Raw genomic sequence first — 21,574 nt, 5'->3', positions numbered from 1 at the left:
ATTTTGATTGGAGTTTGAGGAAAGCTCTGCCCACTGCCGTTTCAAATTTACTGTAAACCTCATCACAACCTGCAACCCAAGCGGAAAGCTAGTCAGAATGAACTATGCTAATTGTGCACGTATTATGTTAAAATGTTCACTTTGGTGTTCTTTATATTTCTTTTGTTTCTTCATCTCAGTGTATTACAGAATGCAGTAATTTGCTTTGTACATATCGTTTGTATTGTTCAAAACTATCAGAAACCGAAACATATATGATGTACCCAGTCTTCTCAGAGAAATGGGTTTTAGCCAGTTTTAGGGGTATCTGGACCACTGTGCACCGTATGGGTTAAACAGATATCTTATCTTCAGAGCGGCATCAAGAATGTCACTATTCATCTCTAGAATCTCCAAAACTATTTATTCGACACTAATAGCGGCCATTTTTTAAAAAATATCTTTCCATGTTGTCCTTCCTAACCCTCGGAATAAGAATGGTGCTAGAAGTACCTTACTCTTACAGCATTTCTTTCTAGATTGTCAGTCATATGTGTACCAAATTTGGGAAATTGCTCCAGGCGTTACAGATTTTCGCTTGAACTCAAACACATACGTACATCCTTTTCTATATAATGAACACATAAAATGCTCCCTTGCCAACCTTAAAACGAATATTTTAAAAAAGGGTGGGACAAGTATCCGCTTATTTTTAATAACGAGTTTATATATTTATTTTCATGTTTTAGCTTGAGGAGTTCGTGAGATTCTCGCATACATTCTGACCGTCTGCTCCCATTTTGGATCCATTTTAATCAAAGTTACATCATAAAAATATAGTTCAAGGTAGGTAATAAATATATACAAAAAGTAATTTCAATCGGTTCAGCCCACTATGATTCGATCACAAACAAGATTAGTTCCATTTTTATTCAATAGAGTAGGTGAAATACTCGTTATTCGCACAGAGAGAAATGATTTATGGAAAATATTTGAATCATTCTTAGGACATGCATTTGAATGGAAGTATGATGACAAAAAACATGAGATATTTTATTTTTCATAAAAATTTTGAACCTATCACACAGACTTCAGTATCGTGTCTCAAAATAACTCCCAATGCGACTACATAGTGTCTGAAGACTGAGCTTATAATTTGGGAGGATGGGTCGGTGACAAAACCAGAATTGTCCCGAAAACATTCCAAAAAATATTTCAAAGTTCGACAAGATATCACTCATATTCTACTTCACACATTCCAAAATTAGATGAATGCTTTTCAGGTAAAAATTGAAAAAAATGAATTCCAAGTTCTTTAATGGGCTATGAAACAGCATATAATACATAAATTTAGATACAAGAGAAATTACTATTTCAGAGTTGAAATATATTTTAAAACAAATTTGTTCAAGTTTATTATATTATCTGGATGGTTATTCCAAATCTCAAATAAAATAGAATTAAACTGCTAACCTTTAAGATATTGACAACTTGAATACTTTAAACCGACAGCCTTCCTCTAAATTCATATTACAAATTCTAAATTCTGAACAAAGATTCGCAAGAGGATTCAGTTTAGTTTTATTATTAGTATTTTTTCTAATTCACACATCTTTTTAATTTGTTGAAACATTTATTCCTGTTAATTTGATATCAAGGTTTCCAAAGTGCATTCAATTCGCAAATACTACACTTCTAACTACAAATTGAAAGACAAACAACAGGATCCGTGTGATTGCCGGAGAGTGTAGATAAAAACGAAGTTGGTGGATCCCGACACATCGCCAGCCAGCTATAGCGAGGGAAAGGATTGATTCACTCGTCGGCAATTGGATGATTGAGAGCTCTCTCCTGCTTGCTCATCCGGAAGTTACTTCGATTCTGGCGCCATCTGATTGGAAATGGGTGGGTGCACTTACCATAAGTAATACCGACCTATTCCAACATAAGCTATCTTCCAATCAAGCAAAGAAAATCTCACGTCTGCACACCAAGAAAACTAAAGTACCGATATCCAAAAATAACAAGCATATCGATAACCTAACAGATAAACAGCTGTACACCCAGCCACAAAAGTATCTCCCCCTAAGTGCTCTAATTCCATTACTTGGGGTCCAGGTCTTTTGCAGTTGTGAAAACGCCTAGAAAGATGCAACCCAACTTACACGTAACTTTTCTCGGCACTGACAGCAGTTGGTACCACTGAGTCAAGTCTGTATGGAAGTAAAATTGTGAGTAGATGACGCACGAAACATTTCTCCATTCTGAGATCAATCTCTCTGGTTCAGAGTGTGTTGTCCAATGAACATCATATGTTAATCTCAATATTGCTGAGTATCTAAACAACTGCTGGAAATAACTTTGTAAATGATTGCCTCCATTGAGAGACTTATATTCTCAATATTCTCCCCTTAATAATTTTGGCATGTATGGAATGGGCCCAAAGAGTAATTAACGGAACCGCAGACCTTGCCTTGCGGGAGGGCCCACAGGCTCCGGGGGTCCATAAAGATTAAGAGAAAGTTGGAGAGAGGGGGCCCAATAATTAGAAAATCAACTTTCTTAGGGGGCCCAAATAAGCTTATTAATGCTTGCCCTCCACAAAAGAACCTAAGTTACGACGCTGGTCATCGGTTGCAGGGATAGTCCCGATTTACATTACATTTCCTCTTTACCATAACTTCTAATTTCCAAAGAAGAAAAGACGACAGAAATTGTTTTCACATTCTTTGAATTGTATCAACACGTGTAGAAATATACAATTCTATGTTTATGTTCCATAACTACTAGTTTATTTTCTTATATTCATATGAGGAGTTTGTGGCAAATTGAACCGGTGGCACTAGCCGAGTGATCTTGTGCGTTCGACTTCTGATCTTGGGGCGCAATCCACTAGGGGTTCGAATTCCTCTGAAGAGCAAGGTCGAATTTTAATTGTCCTCAGTATTTCTGTGTTCGTGTTCCTGTGGTGTTTGAAATACGTCGGAAGGACATCAGATGTCAGTGGCGAGCAATACTCCGGTTGGGGTGATTTGTTTAATAAAATTGTGAAAGCAGGAAACTCCCATTTCAACTACTTGGGTTCAAATCCCGTCGTGGTAATTACTATTTTTTTCTGAATGGGATGATAATGTTTGTGTATTTGGTATTGTAATTATGTTATTCCTTTATTTATTATTATTATTATTATTATTATTATTATTATTATTATTATTATTATTACCACAACGGAAAGAAAAAGTAACATAGTCGAAGGTATTCATAGGAACAGAAAAGATATAGAGTATGTCAGATTTATCTTAGATTTACACATGAACGCAATAATATACGTTTATGGGTTTACAGATCATTTTATGACAACAAGAAATGGAATTTAAAGATTTGTTATCTGATAACAGTAATGCATTTTGCTTCGCCCTTCTTCTAAGTAGAAAGGTGAGGTGATATCTTAAATATGATCATTCTCGTGACTAGCGATCCCTATTGTAAGTTCGATCACTATTTGTAATTTGGGCTCAGCTACGAACGATTCCTTGGAACTCATTTTTGGCCCATACTACAGCAGCAAGGACGTATTTAGCCCTTATGTGTTCATAAATTCTTGTCCAAACACGTTACTTGCCAGACAGTTACGAAGGTTGATATAGATGACGTAATTTTGTGTTGTTGGCATTTCACGTGTAAAGGAAGTTGTCTCAACTCTTAGACCCAGAGAAATTGAATATTTTTCATGTTAGTATACGTCAGTAGTATCAGTTTTGTAGATTGAAAACATTTACTGAATTGCCACACCCGGAATCGAACTCGCGTCCACAACATTACGAAACTAACGCTTAAGCCACTGCTCTAAGACATCACTTCTGGGAGAAGGAAAAAGTGAAGCTGTGGTGAATTCAGTAATTACACATTTTTTCGATTCCAGTGTAATAATGTTGAAACATTCTGATTTCAGTCGTGATAAAGTAGTAAAGTATTATGCAGAAAGTATAGTCCAGAGAAGTTTAAATTGACAACTCATATCTACGGAGGCGCTGCCGTATGCTCTCGCCTCGGACCCTGATTTTTCACAGCACGGCATTGGGCAGATACTTATATTGATTGGAATCTGGTGTTTCTGTTCACTGGATTATTTTTTAAAGTTAATTAATTTAACGAATCTTCCTCAGTACCTTTTTTCCTATTTTTAAGTGTTTTACTCACTTTTACAGTTTTTCCACTAACTCTTTAAGAAGAGGGACAAAAACACAGAAACATGGAGGACAGTAAAAATCACGAACACTATTCGCGCGTTCTTCCCTTGCTTGAAGTATAACAATAAAATATGGTGAAATGCAATTTTTGGTCTCCCATTTTCTATGTGGTGTCAAATCCTGAGCTGGCGTGGGTCAGTGGATCAACAGCATGCGACTTATTACGACCCATCATCCACCGTGACCTACTGCGACGCACCACCCACGTGGCCCACCACTCACTATGACGCATTCTGACCTACCGACCCTCTTTGCTCACTGCATTCTAGACAGCATCTTCTGACGCGACAAAACGTCAATGAAATTATTCCCCCAAAATATGTTAAATCACATGTATGTGTGATTTTTTTTTTACATTAAGGTAAGTCTGAAAACACTAAAAAATATCCCAGAGGGGACTCGAACCACCAACCTTTTGATTACTCGGCAGGTGTCCTTCCAACTTCGCCACGGAAGTGATGAAAGAAACGTCGCTTGTAAAGGGATAAATCGTTGAGATCGTTTTAATTTGGTCAATGAGAGTGCTCTTTTAACCGTATATATGAAACGATAACTGTTTGGGATAAGATAAAATGCGTTCGGCATGTAATTTTATAACAAAATGACGCGTGTCTATTTACTTTATTTCATAGTTCTTCCAGACTCACTTTCTAACGATCGACGACAGTTGTCATCTAAATTCATACAATTACCGGGCCCATTTCAGTAAAAGATGTCTACTATTAGGAGTCCTAAATAATACATACTCGTATATATATTGTCAGATTTGTCAATATTGTCCCCTTAATCAATTTGTCGTGTATGGAACTGGTCCAAAAGCGTAACTAACGACCCAGCAGACCTCCGGGGACCCATAAAGAGTAAGAGAAGTGTGGAAAGAGGGGGCCGAAGAATTAGGAAAACGACTTTTTCTAGGGGGCGTAAGTTACGGTGCTGCCACGATGGGATTCAAACCCGTGTCTCTGCCATACGTGTTTCATAATTTGCCAATCTACCACAAATTCCTCATACAAAGTTAAAAGAATAAACTTGTAGTTACGGAAGTTAAGAATAGAACTTTCTTTTTCTACACGTGCTGATGCAATTCAAAGAATGCGAAAATAATGTCTGCTGCAGGCACGTAGCCAGGGGTGGGTCCCGGGGTCCGTACCCCCTTCGAGACCAGAAATGAAAAAACATTAAGGAAAGATGAAACAAAAAGAAACGAGAAAAAGAAGAACCAGTGTTAAAAATATAAAGGTACAGCAAGCGTTTGGTTACTCTTTCTTATGAGGAGCTTTTTGTGGGGGATACAGGGGAGAATCAAGTTAAAAATGGATTTTATTGTAACGGAGCATTCTGAATTGCATCTAGCTCCATGCTAATCCTATGGACTGCAAATGACGATCAGATAGAGTCTCAGGTAGAACTTAAGAAATACCAATAATCCCCAATAATATGAGCCTGCCATATAGCTTCCGGTGACACTTGTTAAAGAAATTTTCAATTTCTTGGCAACACTAATCCATTTCGCGACAGGATGTTTTCACTGCCGAAAGAGATCTTGTTGCTATCCTTAAGGGCATTAAACGAAGACAAGAAAAAGAAGAAAAGACAAGAAGAACCGAGTTCGAAAGACCTCGGAAGACTATATCTTTTTCATTTTTTTATATCCTTTTACTCGAGATTTCTTCATAGTTTGTTACTAAAACACTTATTAACATATCCTCAATTTATTGTCCTAAGAAACTAATATGGGTACGTTGTCAGTAAAACAGTTTAGATTGATCGGGCCTTTTGTGAGTAACCACAATATTTCATGTCAGGTTCCCTCATTACAAAATCCTGGCTACACGAACCAAAATATTTTACCAGTAAAATAGTTTAGAATGCCCCAGCCCCTGATGTGATAACCTCAATATTTCATCACGGATCCCCGCTATTACGAAATCCTGGCTACGTGCCTGTCTGCCGGCTTGCATTTTCGCGGATTCCAAAAATTTCAGATATCTTCTGATCTTATTGGCCGATACAGATAAGACATCAAGAGTCATGACCTACATATAGTGGAAATGAAGGCAACTGCTGTCAGCTTTCGTGGCCGAGCGTACCAGGGCAACACTCTAGTAATCAAAATAGCTTTTGGCGTGGGTTTGAACCCTACTCCAAGGATTTTTTACATTTTCATAACACTTTTTCATTAAAATAAGCTTGCAGTTTTACTATATGGATCCATAGTAAAAGTAATAATAATATTAATAATAATATTAATAACAATAATAATAATAATAATAATAATAATAATAATAATAATAATAATAATAATAATAATAATAATAATAATAATAATAGTAATAGTAGTAGTAGTAGGAACGGGTTAGAAGCCGCGCAGGGCTTGGTTAGGTTCTGTTCTCTTCCTCAATTTTTTCTGTACATTTTACATGACCAACTTGAAACAGCTGGCTACGGTAGCGCGCGAATATTGAACCTCCTTGGATCGGCGGAAATGCTGTCGGCTTTTCCTCTTTGGAAATTAGAAGTTACGATGAGGAAGAATAGTAGTAATGTAAATCGGGAGCAGTTAAAAACGATGAGGTAGTCTCAACTTGAAGAACGTTTCGTGATATTTTGCTCATTGACGAATTTCTATATAACTTGTTTTTGCGTTAAAGAAGAAAATCTCGAAATGAAATGAAATGAAATCTTTAAGTTTTACGTCCCACGGTTATGCCGGTTAGGCTAAAGGAGACGGTGATAATGAGAGATGAGTGAAATGGTGGAATGAAGAAAGTGGGAGGAAACGGGAGAACCCCGAGAAAACCCACGAGCACGGTGTTTGTCCACCACAAAGTTCACTTGGCGGGGGCTGGGATCGAACCCGGGACCCCAAGCACCAGAGGTGAACGCTCTACCACTGAGCCACCGCGCCCCCCAAGAAAATCTCGAGTAAGTCATTGTGACACTCATAACGAACGTCTTCTTATATAGTCTTACATGCAACGATTTTAACTAGCTAAAAGTTTAGATAAAAGTTGAAGTAACGCGGTAGGTGAGTGGTTAGAGTATTGAACTTCTGTGCGGCGGACTCGGGTTCGAATCCCGGCCAGGTTGAAACTTTTTTAAATGTTTCAATTTCAATATATACTCAGTGTGACAAGAAAGATCATCTCTTCTCCAGAAAGAAAATGATATTGGAATGAGGAGAATTGGCGAAGATCTCTCAATGGAGGTAATCATTTACAAAGTTATTTCCAGCAGTTGTTCTAGATTTGATATTTTCAGCTACTTTCCAGCATTTCCTGATAAATGCATGGTCAGTATTTATATTTCTGTAAACATACAGTATATAAAGAAATAATACATTACATACGCAGCAATATTGAAATTAATATATGGTGTTCTTTGAAAAACACGATCCGAACCATACAGATTTATCTTAGAATGGAGAACTGTTTCGTTAGTCACCTACTTTACAATTTTACCTTAATAAACACCTGGATCAGGTCCACCAACTGCTGTCAGTGCCGTGTAAAGTTAGTGTAAGTTGGGTTGCATCTGTCTAGGCGTTCTCAAAACTGCAAATTACCTGGATCCCAAGTAATGGGCTTAGAGCGCTTATGGGTGAGAAACTTTTGTGGCTGGGTGTACAACACAACTGCTTCCGTGCTGAAGAGAGCTCTCTCGTGGTTAAGCGGTTAGTTCACGTGCCTTTGGTGTGAGAGACCCGGGTTCGATTTCCGGCAGGAGCTCATGTGGTTCGGATTCTACGTTAAGCTGCAGGTCCGCGTCTCACATAGCCTCGATTCGGAAAGGGATGCTAAATTAAAAATCAAATTAAATTAAATCCGTGACTAGAAAAGGACTTAACTTCGCATCTACACCAAAGTCCATCGCCACCGAATATATCACCGCCGAAGTTGAATGAGTCGTCAGCCACCTGCCACCGACTTTGAGTGACGAGATGCGAGTGGAAACCAAACAGGCTTTTTCTAGGGCCATTATACCAAAATCAAACATAACTAAAGCAGAACGCGCTGTTCTTAAGTTGCTTCGTGATAACCCGGACATAATTATACCGCCTGCTGACTAGGTAATGCCACCGTCCTACTGCCTACGCAAGTTTATAGAAAGAAATTAGCTCACTTACTAGCCAGCCTACAAGAAACTAACCAAAGATTCGACATTAACCATGGAGAGGAAAACCAACCTATTTGTGAGGAAGTCTGAACTTCCCTAAGGTCTGCATACGGAAGCCAACCACCTGGACTCTATGGTGTACCTCTTGAGGCCTATTGTCAGCACCTAGGGAGGCCAATATATCACCTCGCAAAGTACCTCACATCAACTTTAAATCAGTCAGTTGGAAGCTGTAAACTTCACATTAAAAACTTCTCGGATTTTGTTAAGAGTCTTAAGAACCTTAAAGTGAATCCAAACGAATTCCTGGTCAGTTTTGACATAGTTTCTCTATTCACAAGAGTTTCTGTCAAGGATATGACACAGCTGATACGAAATCACTTCATCCCGGAACTAACTGTTCTATTTCACCATACACTGACCTCCACGTGCTTTTCGTATGATGGACGTTACTATGAACAAACAGATGGAATAGCCATGGAGTTTCCTCTCTCTCCAGCCATTGCCAAGCTCTACATGGAATACTTTGAACTGAAGCTCTTAATGTGGCAGTTCTTAAGCCTTCTTCAGGTACGTTACTGATACTTGTGATATCTGGATCCTTAACACTATAGGATTTTCTGTAATTTCCCAACAGTCATCACCCTCAGATTAAATTCACCATGGAATTGGAGTGGGATAGATGCCTCCCTTATCTTGATACTCTTGTTCGCCGTAAAACTGACGAAACATTAAGACACAGCGTATAGAGGAAGCCGACATACATGGATCTTTATCTCAATGCAAGCAGCTCTTGTCGCAAGTCACAACGTCTTACAGTGCTCAACACCTAGGTCCATAGAGTAGTCTCCGTAAGTCATCAGGAAAGTTTATATAAGGAATTCAATCATCTTCATTCGACGCTACAAGATAATAGCTATTGTAATACAGATATCAACATGACCGTAAAAAGGGTTGTCACTTCCCAACACAAAGTGATCAAAAAAGTCAAGAGTGAGGATTCTCTCTCTACTATCATATTCATCGATAATACCTCTAGCAAACTCAACAGAATACTTGCCAGTCATATAAGAGTTATTCACAAACTTCCAGTCAACACTAAATCGTTGAAACGTCAGGACCAGAAGAGCTGGGAGGCAGTAAGTTTTACAAATACTACCATAGTAGCCAAATATAATATTTTTGAGACAGAGTAATAAAAGGAACCATAGTCATCTCACCTGAAAGCAAGGATCTTAATAGAGACAATGGGTTTTAACTTAGTCGTGGGTGTTCAAACCCTTTCCGAAACAATAAAACGGGCGTTCAGCAAAGGCACATCTTATATCCACAATAACAGCCAACCAAGATTCCCCTAGGCCAATCACAAGTCCCCATTTCTAGCTCCAATGTACGTAATCAGTATCTATCTATCTACACACACACACACACACACACACACACATATATATATATATATATATATATATATATATATATATATATACCGTATATACATGTCCAGATATCTTCGGTCTCTTCTTCACAATCCCTGAATACAAATTCAATGTCTTTATTCGAAACGTCGAAAGTCAGTACTTTCATCTGGGTGATAGCCCGAGAAAATTTTCAAGAATTTGAGAAGTAATTATTACCACAAAATCTTTCTCTGGTAATTCTCCTAATCCCAAATTGACCAAGACTCGTGAGATATATATAAGCACCCCGGACAAAAAAATTAATTACCCCCTTAGTACTTACGTTAATACCTTGTAGCGCCGCCCCTGGCATGGATAACCGCCTGGATGCAGTCGGGAAGGGATTCCACGAGGGTCTGCAAGGCCATCACATCCAGTCGAAGCCACTCTCGGAGGATAAAATCACGCAATTCCACCAAACGTCGGGATGCTGATGTCGACGTCTCACCCGCTCTTCCAACGGGTCCCACAGATGCTCAATTGGGTTGAGGTCCGTCGATTTTGCGGGCCATTCGAGGTGTGATAGGGTACAAGTGTGTTCCTCAAACCAGTCACATATGGGTCCAGCTCTGTGAACCCTGCTGTTGTCGTCTTGAAAAATAGGGGTGTCTATAGCAAAGTTATCGCGAAGAAAGTGACTGAAGGGCAACACCTGCTCGCCCAGGATGTTCAAATAAACGTGCTGGTTCGTGTTCGTGGACACCTCAATGAGTGGGCCCACCCCATAGTATGAAAAATACCCCCAGAACACGACACACCCAGCCCCGGCCTGCACCTGACCTTCCGCACACTGCGGGTGAAATGCTTCATGTGGCCGTCGGTGGATGCGACGCCGGGCGTCATTCGAATACAGGCAAAATCGTGATTCGTCAGACCATATGACACGGCGCCAGTCTGCTACTGTCCATGATTGATGATTATTGGCAGACGAGCAACTTAATGTGCATGTGTGAGCAGTAGCCTTTTGGGAAGTACCCGACTCCATATGTTCATTGCATACAGTTCCCGTCGTAATGTTCTCTCGCTGCCAGGTTGGACTGGGCCTACATTCACGGACTGCAGTAATTCCTGGCGGGTTTGGAAGCGATTTCGATTTACAAACCTGGCAACCCGTCTTCGGGCTCGATCTGTGAGGATCTTTTTCCGACCACAGTTCTGACGTCGTGTTTCATGGCCACGTTTGTTACACCACTGCTTGTAGACACGTTGAACAGTTCGCCTGGAAACTCCAACAAATCGGGCAACTTCCATCACTGAGTGGCCATGGACACGGCCAAACACGATTGCTCCTTTTTGCCAATCCGTTACGTCCGCGCTCTTCCCCATCTTGCCGCACACACACCGTTTCGATCGGTTCTGTGTTACTCCACAGTAACGCCCTCTGATCGCCTCGAGGCAGTGTAGGCACGTTTGGCCATGTGATTAAACCAATACGCCATCTGTACCTGTTTGCAGACGCAGCCTTGCTCTCGCGCGGGGATGACTAATTTTTTGTCCGGGGTGCTTATATATATATATATATATATATATATATATATATATATATATATATATATATATATACTAAAAATATACTAAAAAAATATTACTCCTTCACTACTTAATTTTGCTAACTTCGGAGTTAATTTATTTTATTATTAAACTTATTTAAATTCACAGCTAAACAATTAATTACGCTTCAAATTTAATTCAAATGGGCACGAATTACAAGGGAACACTATACAAATTAGAGATGAAGTGCAAAATTAATGGAAATCTTCAACTTAAGGTCCCATTTTTAGAAGTAAACAATTGTAATTACTTTCACAAATTGCAGAATTAAGCACTTGAATTACTTTTTATAAATGTTTTGGAATTGATCATTTAAAATGAACAAAATAAACCGTGTCTCAATAATTCTCAATCCTTTTTAAGACAAAAATTTCTGCTATATTTATGTTTCACTTTTGCGACTTTAAAATGCTTTTACTTTTTAACACAAGTTATTTGTTACCTTGAATTAATTGAGAATTACAGAAGTATTCATACAAAAACTTCAAATGTTATTCTTAAACACAATTACATTTATGTCAAACACACTACGCTGTGTTATAAACACACAAATTATCACAATTTTGACTTTGTTAAAGAAATTAGCACTATTTAATTTCACTAGGTTACGGCTTTCGTTATACATATATATATATATATATATATATATATATATATATATATATATATATATATTTCAAATTCAATGAACACTTCACTTGCTTACTTAGCCTTTAAATATTCTTTAACACTTTAAATTGCACTAACATATTTTACTTTTACGGAGCTAAAAACAGCTATTTTATTATTGACACGTACACTCACTTTACTCGCATATTTCACAATTACGAAATATGACTTGTTCAGGCGACAGAAAATTTTTGTATAGTCAGCAGTAAAAGTATCTCCACCCGACTGCTATAACTCCATTAGGTCGGGTCCAGTAGTTTAACTGCTATTATAACGGCATGGACAGATGTAACCCAATTTATACCTAACATTTCAACCAAAAGACGAAATAGGCCTGGTAAGCCTGTAGAGCACTGAAAAAGGTTTTCGCTGTGAAGTTGATGCACTAAAAAAGGAGTGATCAATCGGACCGAATAGCATCAAAGATGTGCGGCTTCTTTCACATCAAATCTTCGTGAATCAGCGATGTCCCTTGGAGGTGATGGTGTCGTAGTTCCCTTCGGGTCACATATTAGATTATGACACTGACTGTTGTTGTTGAGCGCATAGATATTCGGTACGTGTAAAGGATATTACACGCCCTTGGTGGATGTAAAAAGATAAGCTGGAGAAATTGCGCTGATGTGGAGGATCGGCTCCTTGAATAAACACTGGAAAACACTAACTCAAAAAAGACTGAGCACCGTAACACTATATGGGATAGGGACATGGAGATGAAGTTAAAAAAAATACCTAATTGAGCTTCTTCCAGTTGTTTCTCTGACCAAGGCAAGATCACAATTATAAACATAATTTCCTTCAAGGACGAGACTGAAAGAGGATGTGCCTATTGTAAAACAGAAGAAAAGACTTCGATAAGGAAAAATATCGAATTCGATATTTCAACGGAGTTACATGCTTCATGGCCTCTATATACCGAAAAAGTGGGTTTAAATATTCATTCGTCCGTCTCAATCTAATACTTTCATTCTAGATATCATATCATTTAACGAATCCACACGAAAGTTTACAGTAAACTTAAAGTTTTCTAAAAGAGCTTCTAGAATATTCTTTCTACCTCAAAAATAAGGAAAGTTTACTGAAAGATAAAAAAAAAAAAAAAAACACTATTTTCTCGGAAACGGCTCTAACGATTTTCTTTATGTTATATACCAATATTGCATTAATAACATTATACTGTAGTATAATTAACTTTTCTGGGTAAAATCTAAAAGTGGTAGTTTATCCATGGCGGTGAGTACTCTTCGGGTGATTTTCTCGAAACAAATCACTGACCGATGGAGGGAGCACTGTGAGTTAAAGTTTGTATTTCATTGGAGGTATTGGAAGGTAACAATTCCTGTCTGATTGGGGTTGAAATGTCAGATTACTTTGCTTGGCATGTTCGTGAGGCTATTCGACGAAATATTATGCACAAAAACTCTAAAAATACATGCACAAAACTTGAAGTTCTGGTTTCAGCCACTAGGTTAGATTGGCGTTGCCCTTTAGAAAACCACCCTACCAAATATTAACTAAATTTAAGGCTCTACCCAATAAGGGTTGTAGGATGAGCAAAATAGGCAGGTGGAAGCAGAGGAAACTGATTATTCAATATTATAGTTACGATTTTACTATAGTGAGAAACCAATACTATGTAAGTGATTAAAGAGGGTGTGTACAGCCCAGAAAATAATTGGGAAAAGTAAAACAATAGTTTTGAGTTACTGATTTCTGATACATTGAAGTTGGCGGTTGGTTGTTTAAGTTAATAAATATTCTAAAAGAGTAGTTGGCAGCAATGTGTGCATATTAATTTTGTCAAATTTTCATAGCGAAACATCCAAAAAGTGCAGTTGTTCATTGCTGGATTAAGCTTAGGTTTTGTTGAAACGGTTATGTGTAGCAGTTTTACTCGCATTGTTAAGTCTTGTTGACACGGAAAACTAAAACTTGGACCTCTACTATTATCAAGGATACAGCTACTTCAAATGCCTGAGTAGTTGCTGTCAGTAGAGTAAGATAAATATACGTATATACATTTATGCTGTTCAACGCTAAAACTTTTCCACCACTAGTGAATAAACATGAGTGGAGAGAAAAGCAGGAAAATACTATTATCTTATTTTCATAAACAATGAAGAATTTGCTAACTTTACCTGAATATAATAGTAATTAAGTCATGTTAATAATTTAATATTTGTCATTCAGCCAACTTCCGTACCTTTGCATTCAGTTTATATTTTATCAAACAAAATTCATATTTTTTTCAAAGAAAATTGATTTATGTAATTATGAAAAATTATCCTTAAATATGTTGTTTATTTTAAATGTGTTAATTCATTTAAATTTAGCCGCGGGATGTAATTTTAATATATGAACGAGGGAGTTTGATTCAGCAGGGAACCGGATTCAGTACCATTGTTTCTAAAATTAATAATTCCTTAAGTTTTTTAAACTCATATTATACCCTTAATTTCAAGCATTACAACATGATAATGCTCACTTCGTAATGATTATCTCACATTTTGTGGTTACTGTGAAGGAAAATTATCTGACTTACCTTGCGTAATCTCATTATATTCATCTAGAATTCGTATTGTTCCATCAGCATTGATTCCAACAAAACTGTAAATGACATGTGTGCATAGGTTTGGGTCGATGTTCTCAATTTGAAACTTGCCATTCCCGTTACGGTATGTCGCCCAACTTGCATGGTAGCAAACGACTTTTTCTAAAATGAAGAAATCATAAAACCCTTTTATTCTCTAAAAATAATTTAATATTTCTTCTTTAAAGCTTAAATTTAAGAAATAGAAATTGCACTAATAAAAATATGCGTTGTATATCATATTATTACTTCTAACGAGTTTTAGTACTAACTAATAATAATTTTGGACCTATCTATTGTTATATATTATATTTATTGTCCAATCTTGAATTTACAATAAATCCTTAACATTCAACTTTACTGTCTTGTAGGTTAAAGAGACAAATTAATAATGTAAGTAAATTATGAATGAAGGATTGTGGACTAAGATAATAATAAAAATGTGAAAACTTCGGGAAAACCCACTGACACGTTATTTTTTATCCCAGCTTACATTCCAGAGATCAAACCTGGCTTTTTACACTATATATTATATGACCTTCCTATCACTCAACCACTTTACTCTCCATACTTACTACCTATTTTCATAGAATTTTGTACATTATATCACGCAATCCATGACTAATTCACAATTATGGTGAAATATACTTCCGCAATTTTTGAGAATAAAAGTTATATACTTTACAGTAAGTGTAATCTTCAACTGATGACCTACATAATCCTATTTCATATCTTATTTATGCAAAAATGAACTTATTAACTTGAAACGTGACAAATTTTTAGCATTTTTCCAAGTTGCCCATAGAGTAATCCAAAAATGAGACTGTCTCGACTCGGAACAAAGTTGTGCGTTATTTCATTAATTGTTAATTTAATAAATTAAATTTTGCAGGTGTTAATTTTTAGTTGATAATCGTTGAAAAATTTGTTAACCGTTAAAAAGATATTTTTTATTATTTTTATTTTTTCTCAAAATGTACATGAAATGTTCAAGTATGTTTATTCTGCAAGTAGATTTTGCAGCATATTTCAGACTCTTCATGGGGGTTTTCAAAGCAGTAGTTTCCAAAGTGATCATTTTGATCTCGATTTGCCTCCAATTCTAGTCCTGAGTTCTGAGTCCTTTGTCTATGTCCCCTTTCTACAAAGAACAGCAAACCGTTTCTTTAATATTTCTTCATTTGATTCGTCGGAGGGTCTATAGCAAGAAAGGTTCCTAGTGCTCATAGCCTGTTATTGACGACAGAGTTGTTTGAGATTTACTCTCTCCTTAATTTTTGTCGGTTTCTTTGCAGTGCAGCAGTGACTTTTTAAAATATCATTTAAATCTGATTCAAATGACTACTTCTGTAAAAGGAACATAGCAGCAGGCGGTAATGTAAAGTATGATTTTATTAAAGTTCAATGTAAATATTATACTATGTTATACGTGGTTTATATTTGTAAACATCAACATGTCATATTTATTTGTTAACAAAACCACGTGCTCTTCTACTACAAGTTCCTACATCAAGCAGACAACAGGAATCCTCGTCACCACTTTGATCATGTGATAGAAGAGGAATATCAGTGCCATCGTTGGTAAGAGGAGGGAATAAGACTACATGCATCACTTTAATCAACATCATTCTTTTTCGGGTTAACTCCCTCTCTTAGCTTACCTGGAGCTTTGAGAGATCTAACCTAACCCAAGCCTATTATCTTGCCTGGAGCTTTGAGGCATACTGCCCACTCAGCTTGCCTGAAGCTTTGAAGGAACTCAATCCCTCTCTTAGCTTTCGTGGAGCTCTTAGAGATTCGTAACCGCAAACATCTAGCTTTCGTGAAAGTTTGTGGTTTTCCTTTCCGCCTAACTTACCTGGTTCCAATCTTTTTTACTTGCCTGGAGCACTGAGAGTTTGCCTGGAGCTTTGTGGGAATCGTTCCCTTGGCTGCCTGTCTTGAGACACCGGTTTACCCTACTACTTAGTGGACTTTGTATTGGTCTTAGGGCCACACTTACAGTAATTCTATGTTATATTGTTTTAAAACAGAAACTTTTATAATAAAAGGTTGTGGGAGAAAACCGAATGCTGTGTGTAAATTGCTCTACCTTTTACCTTAACAAGGTAAATTTACATGGGAGAAGCGTCGGACTCAATCCGGACTGATTGATTTGGACACTTTCCTGCCGGACACTGTTTTCATTAACTGGATTTAGAAATACTAGATACGTACAAAAGTCTGTGTTTTTCTCTTAAATAATTAACTGTAGAAACTTAATACGTACCACAGCCTAGGTCAGGCAAAAACATTTATACAGAAAACACAATAAATATGGTCGAAGAGAGTTCTAGACTAACATTCTGCATTTGACTAAATATTCCGGAAGATCCTGGTCGTTTCTTTATGTTCTTTGATGACTTGGCGTTATTTCGGTCTTGGACAGCAGAAAGAAAGAAATAATTGCTTTCCATGTATTTACAGGATGTTGCTTCAGATTTAGTTCTCCAATTAAAAACTCAAAATCAATTGGATAAACTTATATATGAACAACTAAGGAGAAAATTAATAAATCCTAGTCGTTCTAAATTACCGACTTACAGTGGGAAATTCGAAATTTATTAAATGAAACAAGGCGAGAATGGACCTATAGATGCTTATTTTTTTATGAAAATTAAAAGCATAAGACGGTTAATGCCGGAAAGACCGAGAAACAGAAAATTCATTATCTATTTTTAAGATTAAAGCCGAATTTTATGCAGAAAATCGCATTAGAGACCTTTCAAACCGTCCATTCTCTACAGAATCAGCTTTATTCATTAGAGGCTGCACAAGATCTCATGAGAGAGAGAGAGAGAAGAAAAAGAGATTATGTGGAGTTGTCACAAGTGATTTCCTTTATGGACAACCTTGTAGCACTTGCCTATTAGTGAATTGCATTCACTTGCAGTTACTAGGTCCTCTTTACCTACGTATAAATAACAACCAAACCATACCATCAATAACTAACTTCCTAATTTAAAAATTACCAAAATCTACACAATTATTAGGAAATTCAACATACTCAAATGCTTCCCTCTGCACCTCCGCTAGGTGTTCCTCAAAATCAAACACCAACCTTCCCCCAGCAGGCACATTCATCACAAATTCCTCCCAAGCCTTTTAACTCTAGCCAATCTACAACAAATAATTCATCAAATATTATCAGGATTACCAACCAAATAACAAACTCTTTCTGTTAGTTGCACAAAATGCAATGAGGACTCACAATATAGAAAAAAGAAGGGTGAAGAGGGGTTAGAATTTATTAACATAATGACTTTCTACCATTATTCGGAGAAGAGCTGCACAAGGGCCGTCAGACCAAATTTGGCTTACAAAGTAATACCGTATCCGTATGTCGGAAACCACGGAAACCAGTTTTTTTTTCAATAAAAGACGCTAGACTGGAAGAATTATTACAGAAAGCTGTTAGTTCCATACGTCATCACCTATCAGTGGACGTATTTACGAATCGTAAAATCGCATACCTACGAGAACACATTTCTTTCTTGGCAACGCATTTTTTATTGTATCACCGTTACAAACATTATCGGACAAATAGGGATTCGAAGCAATGACTCAATCACTCAATTAGTCTCAAATCAATCATCGTGACATGTAACCTTAGCGAAAAATATGTCAATAGTCTATGTAGGATATAACTTACAAGAGATTAATCTCTACCTGAGTGGGAACAGATGACGAAAATCGACGTACACCAAACTCCGTTTAGGACATAACACTAAATTCAGGATATATTAAAGACAACCAAAGCATTAGATATTATACTCTTTGTTATTAACCTGGATTTGCCATAGCATCAAAAAACTGCTGTACATAACCTATTGTATGAATATAGAGATGTAGTATTCTCTCATTCGCCTGAAGGGGCCGCCGTAGCTCAGTGGTAGAGCGTTCACCTCTGGTGCTTGGGGTCCCGGGTTCGATCCCAGCCCCCGCCAAGTGAACTTTGTGGTGGACAAACACTGTGTGCGTGGGTTTTCTCGGGGTTCTCCCGTTTCCTCCCACTTTCTTCATTCCACCATTTCATTCATTACTCATCATCACCGTCTCCTTTAGCCTAACCGACATAACCGTGGGACGTAAAACTCAAAGATTTCATTTCATTTCATTTTTCTTATTCACCTGAAGATATTCGTTATTTTAGAGGCTACACGCATTGACAAGGCGGCCAATTTATACCAAAGGTCACCACATATACTACTCACTGTCTGCCCACAAATAGATAATAAATTAGACAAGTATTAGATGCAAATATCATTCAAGAGACGAGGGATAGTTCATTTTCTTTTTCTTTACTTGTAGTTAACAAGCCAAACATCAGTATTTCATTTGATCTTAAACCCCCAGACATGCAATTTATTTACGAAGTACCTTAACACCTCTTTTCAATCCACTGAGGTTGAACTACATGCACTGAGGTTAAATGAGATTTTTTTATTTCCTGTATCGATATCAAACAATCATACCTCCAGGCATTGTTTCATTCCAAAAGCGACATATACATGACCTTTGAAGTAAACCATTCCAGAGAATCGTACCAATTTCTACGCTGTTATGAATCACAAGACGTCGGCACAAATTCTTTCCATCGCGACCCATATGCTTCTAGAAGAAATGCCAGCACGTATAACTTCGTTTGCTGATGACTTGGAAGTAGGCTGAAGAAACTGGAAGGAACAGCTTTCAGATTTAGAACTTCTCTTTGAAAAACTAAAAAAAACTCGAATTTCGCGCAAACCCTAAGGAAACACATTTATTACAGAGTGAATTGAACGTACTTGGATTTAGGCTATCTGGAAAACATCAAAATTTGACCAATAATAGCTAACAAAATTAGAGTTCAAGAAACCAACTACAAAACGTACTTTGAAAAGCTTTCTGGATCTATGCTCATATTTGTGCGACCACATAAAAAAACTTCTGAGAAAAAATCGAATTATTTGAACAACTTCTTGAACAACTTCTTGAACAATAATATTCAAATCATGATTAACTCCTCAAAAAACTAAAACTAGTAATAATTAATGCTCCATTGTTCCGTCACTTTGACCCTAGACTAGAAATTCGCGCATATAGTGATGTATCAAGCATACAAATAGGGCAATTTTGACCCTAAATCCAAACAGGAAAAGTTAGCTTCCTACTGTAGCCGTCCACTAACTAAAACGGAAAGAAAAGCTTCAATTTGGCAACGTGAACTTTACGCAATCATTTACTTATTAACAAGGCAGGGTACCTCGGTGTAACACGCCGATTGTGATAAGATTGCACAGACAAAGAAAACATCGAAAAAGAAGCGACACGTATTTTTTTATATCGGCCAAAAAGCGCATTGAGAGGGTCAAATAGGGGCATAAAAATGGGGTCAAAATGAGATTATATGAAATATAGCAAGAATGAGAAGAGATATCGAAAAAGGTTAAACGTACGAAATACTACCCATAGTCGATGCAAGGCAATGAAGTAGAACACACTCATGCGAAGAAAGCAGGACACCCGGAAATGGACCGATCACGTGTACAACATTGTTGCAATGTGTTACGGACATGAGCGAAAAGTGTGGTAAGGAGCAGGAAGAAAGAAGAAACAGAAAATACGTGTTATTTGCTTTGAGTGCATATGTTGCCCGTATGTGACAGAGACGCTGATTCATCTCAATGCACGAAGATGGGATGGATTAAGGATGCAGTACTGCGCAGTGGGTTGCATGTATCGCGTAATGGGAACAAAAATGCATAGCACAGTAGAATGTAATAGCAAGTGGTTCACACACTTATGATACACAGTAACACTAACATCAGTACCACGCATGAGTATCAACATTGTATCACTTCGAAAATCCGCGTACAACATAACAGTAATAGTAACGTTTTTGTTTTTGTGTTACTACTGCTTCCACACAGTTTCGTTTCCAATATCCATATCATCGTTGTTTCCATTACGAGATATATGCAACCCACTGCACAGTACTACCTCACTGGCTGTCTTTATGAACGGCGTTTGCATCCTTAATCCATCCCATCTTCGTGCATTGAGATGAATCTGCGTCTCTTTCGCATACGGGCAACATATGCATCCAAAGCAAAAAAAAATGTATTTTCTGTTTTCGTCTCTTCTTTCTTCCGGCTCCTTACCACCCTTTTTGCTCATTTCCGTAACACATTGCGACAATGTTGTACACATGATTGGTCCATTTCCGGATGTTCTGCTTTCTTCGCATGCGTGTGTTCTACTTCATTGCCTTGCGTCGAGTATGGGTAGTATTTCGTACATCTTACCTTTTCCGATATATCTTCTCGTTCTCGCTATATTCCACATAATCTCATTTTGACCCCATTTTTATGCCCCTATGACCCTTTCAATGCAATATTGAGTTGATTTTAGTTTAGCGTCCCTTTCAGCAGCGAGGCTATATGAGACGTGGACCTACTGATTAACGTGGAATCCGAACCACATGAGCTCCCGCCGGGAATCGAACCCGGGTCTCCTACGCCAAAGGCGCGTACGCTAACCGCTTAGCCACGAGGAGCTCTTCAATGCAATATTATCATAATGGGCGTGTTACACCTGGGTGTCCTGCCTTGTAAGAAAATGTCACTATTTTTTGGCTCAATAGAAAATTTAAGTTATTTATAGATACAAAATGTCTAACATCTGGACTTACTCAAGCAGACAAAGTAAGTAAATTTACACATTACAAAATATTTCTGGCCAATTATCATTTCGATATAAAAAGTCAAAATCATGCACCAGACATCTTCAGTCGCCTTAAACAAAAGAAACACGCGAGACAGCAAGACAATAAGGAAATTGATAATTTTGACGACGCAGAGGATGTAAAAGTATTTTGATCCAACGCCTTAGAAGAATGAAGTTGTTGGTTTCTAATTGTAAGACAACAGACTATCCATCCG

The 21,574-nt window shown here is 37.5% G+C and overlaps 1 protein-coding gene across 1 annotated transcript in view; it reads right to left on the bottom strand.

Annotated features, from left to right (window-relative positions):
* Window positions 1-21,574, bottom strand: part of LOC145679387 (putative chitinase 10) — a 378,497-nt gene that overhangs the window by 314,115 nt on the left and 42,808 nt on the right. Inside the window, exon 3 of the mRNA XM_081749970.1 lies at window positions 14,565-14,735. Within this exon, the coding sequence (XP_081606096.1) occupies window positions 14,565-14,735 (171 nt within the window). The remainder of the gene's footprint in view (window positions 1-14,564; window positions 14,736-21,574) is intronic.

The sequence above is a fragment of the Thermobia domestica genome, chromosome 2 (genome assembly GCF_964235325.1).
Source record: "Thermobia domestica chromosome 2, izTheDome1.hap1.1, whole genome shotgun sequence".
NCBI lineage: Eukaryota > Metazoa > Arthropoda > Insecta > Zygentoma > Lepismatidae > Thermobia > Thermobia domestica.
The sequence above is the reverse complement of the archived record's forward strand: the minus strand, read 5'-3'. Positions and strand labels throughout refer to the sequence as shown.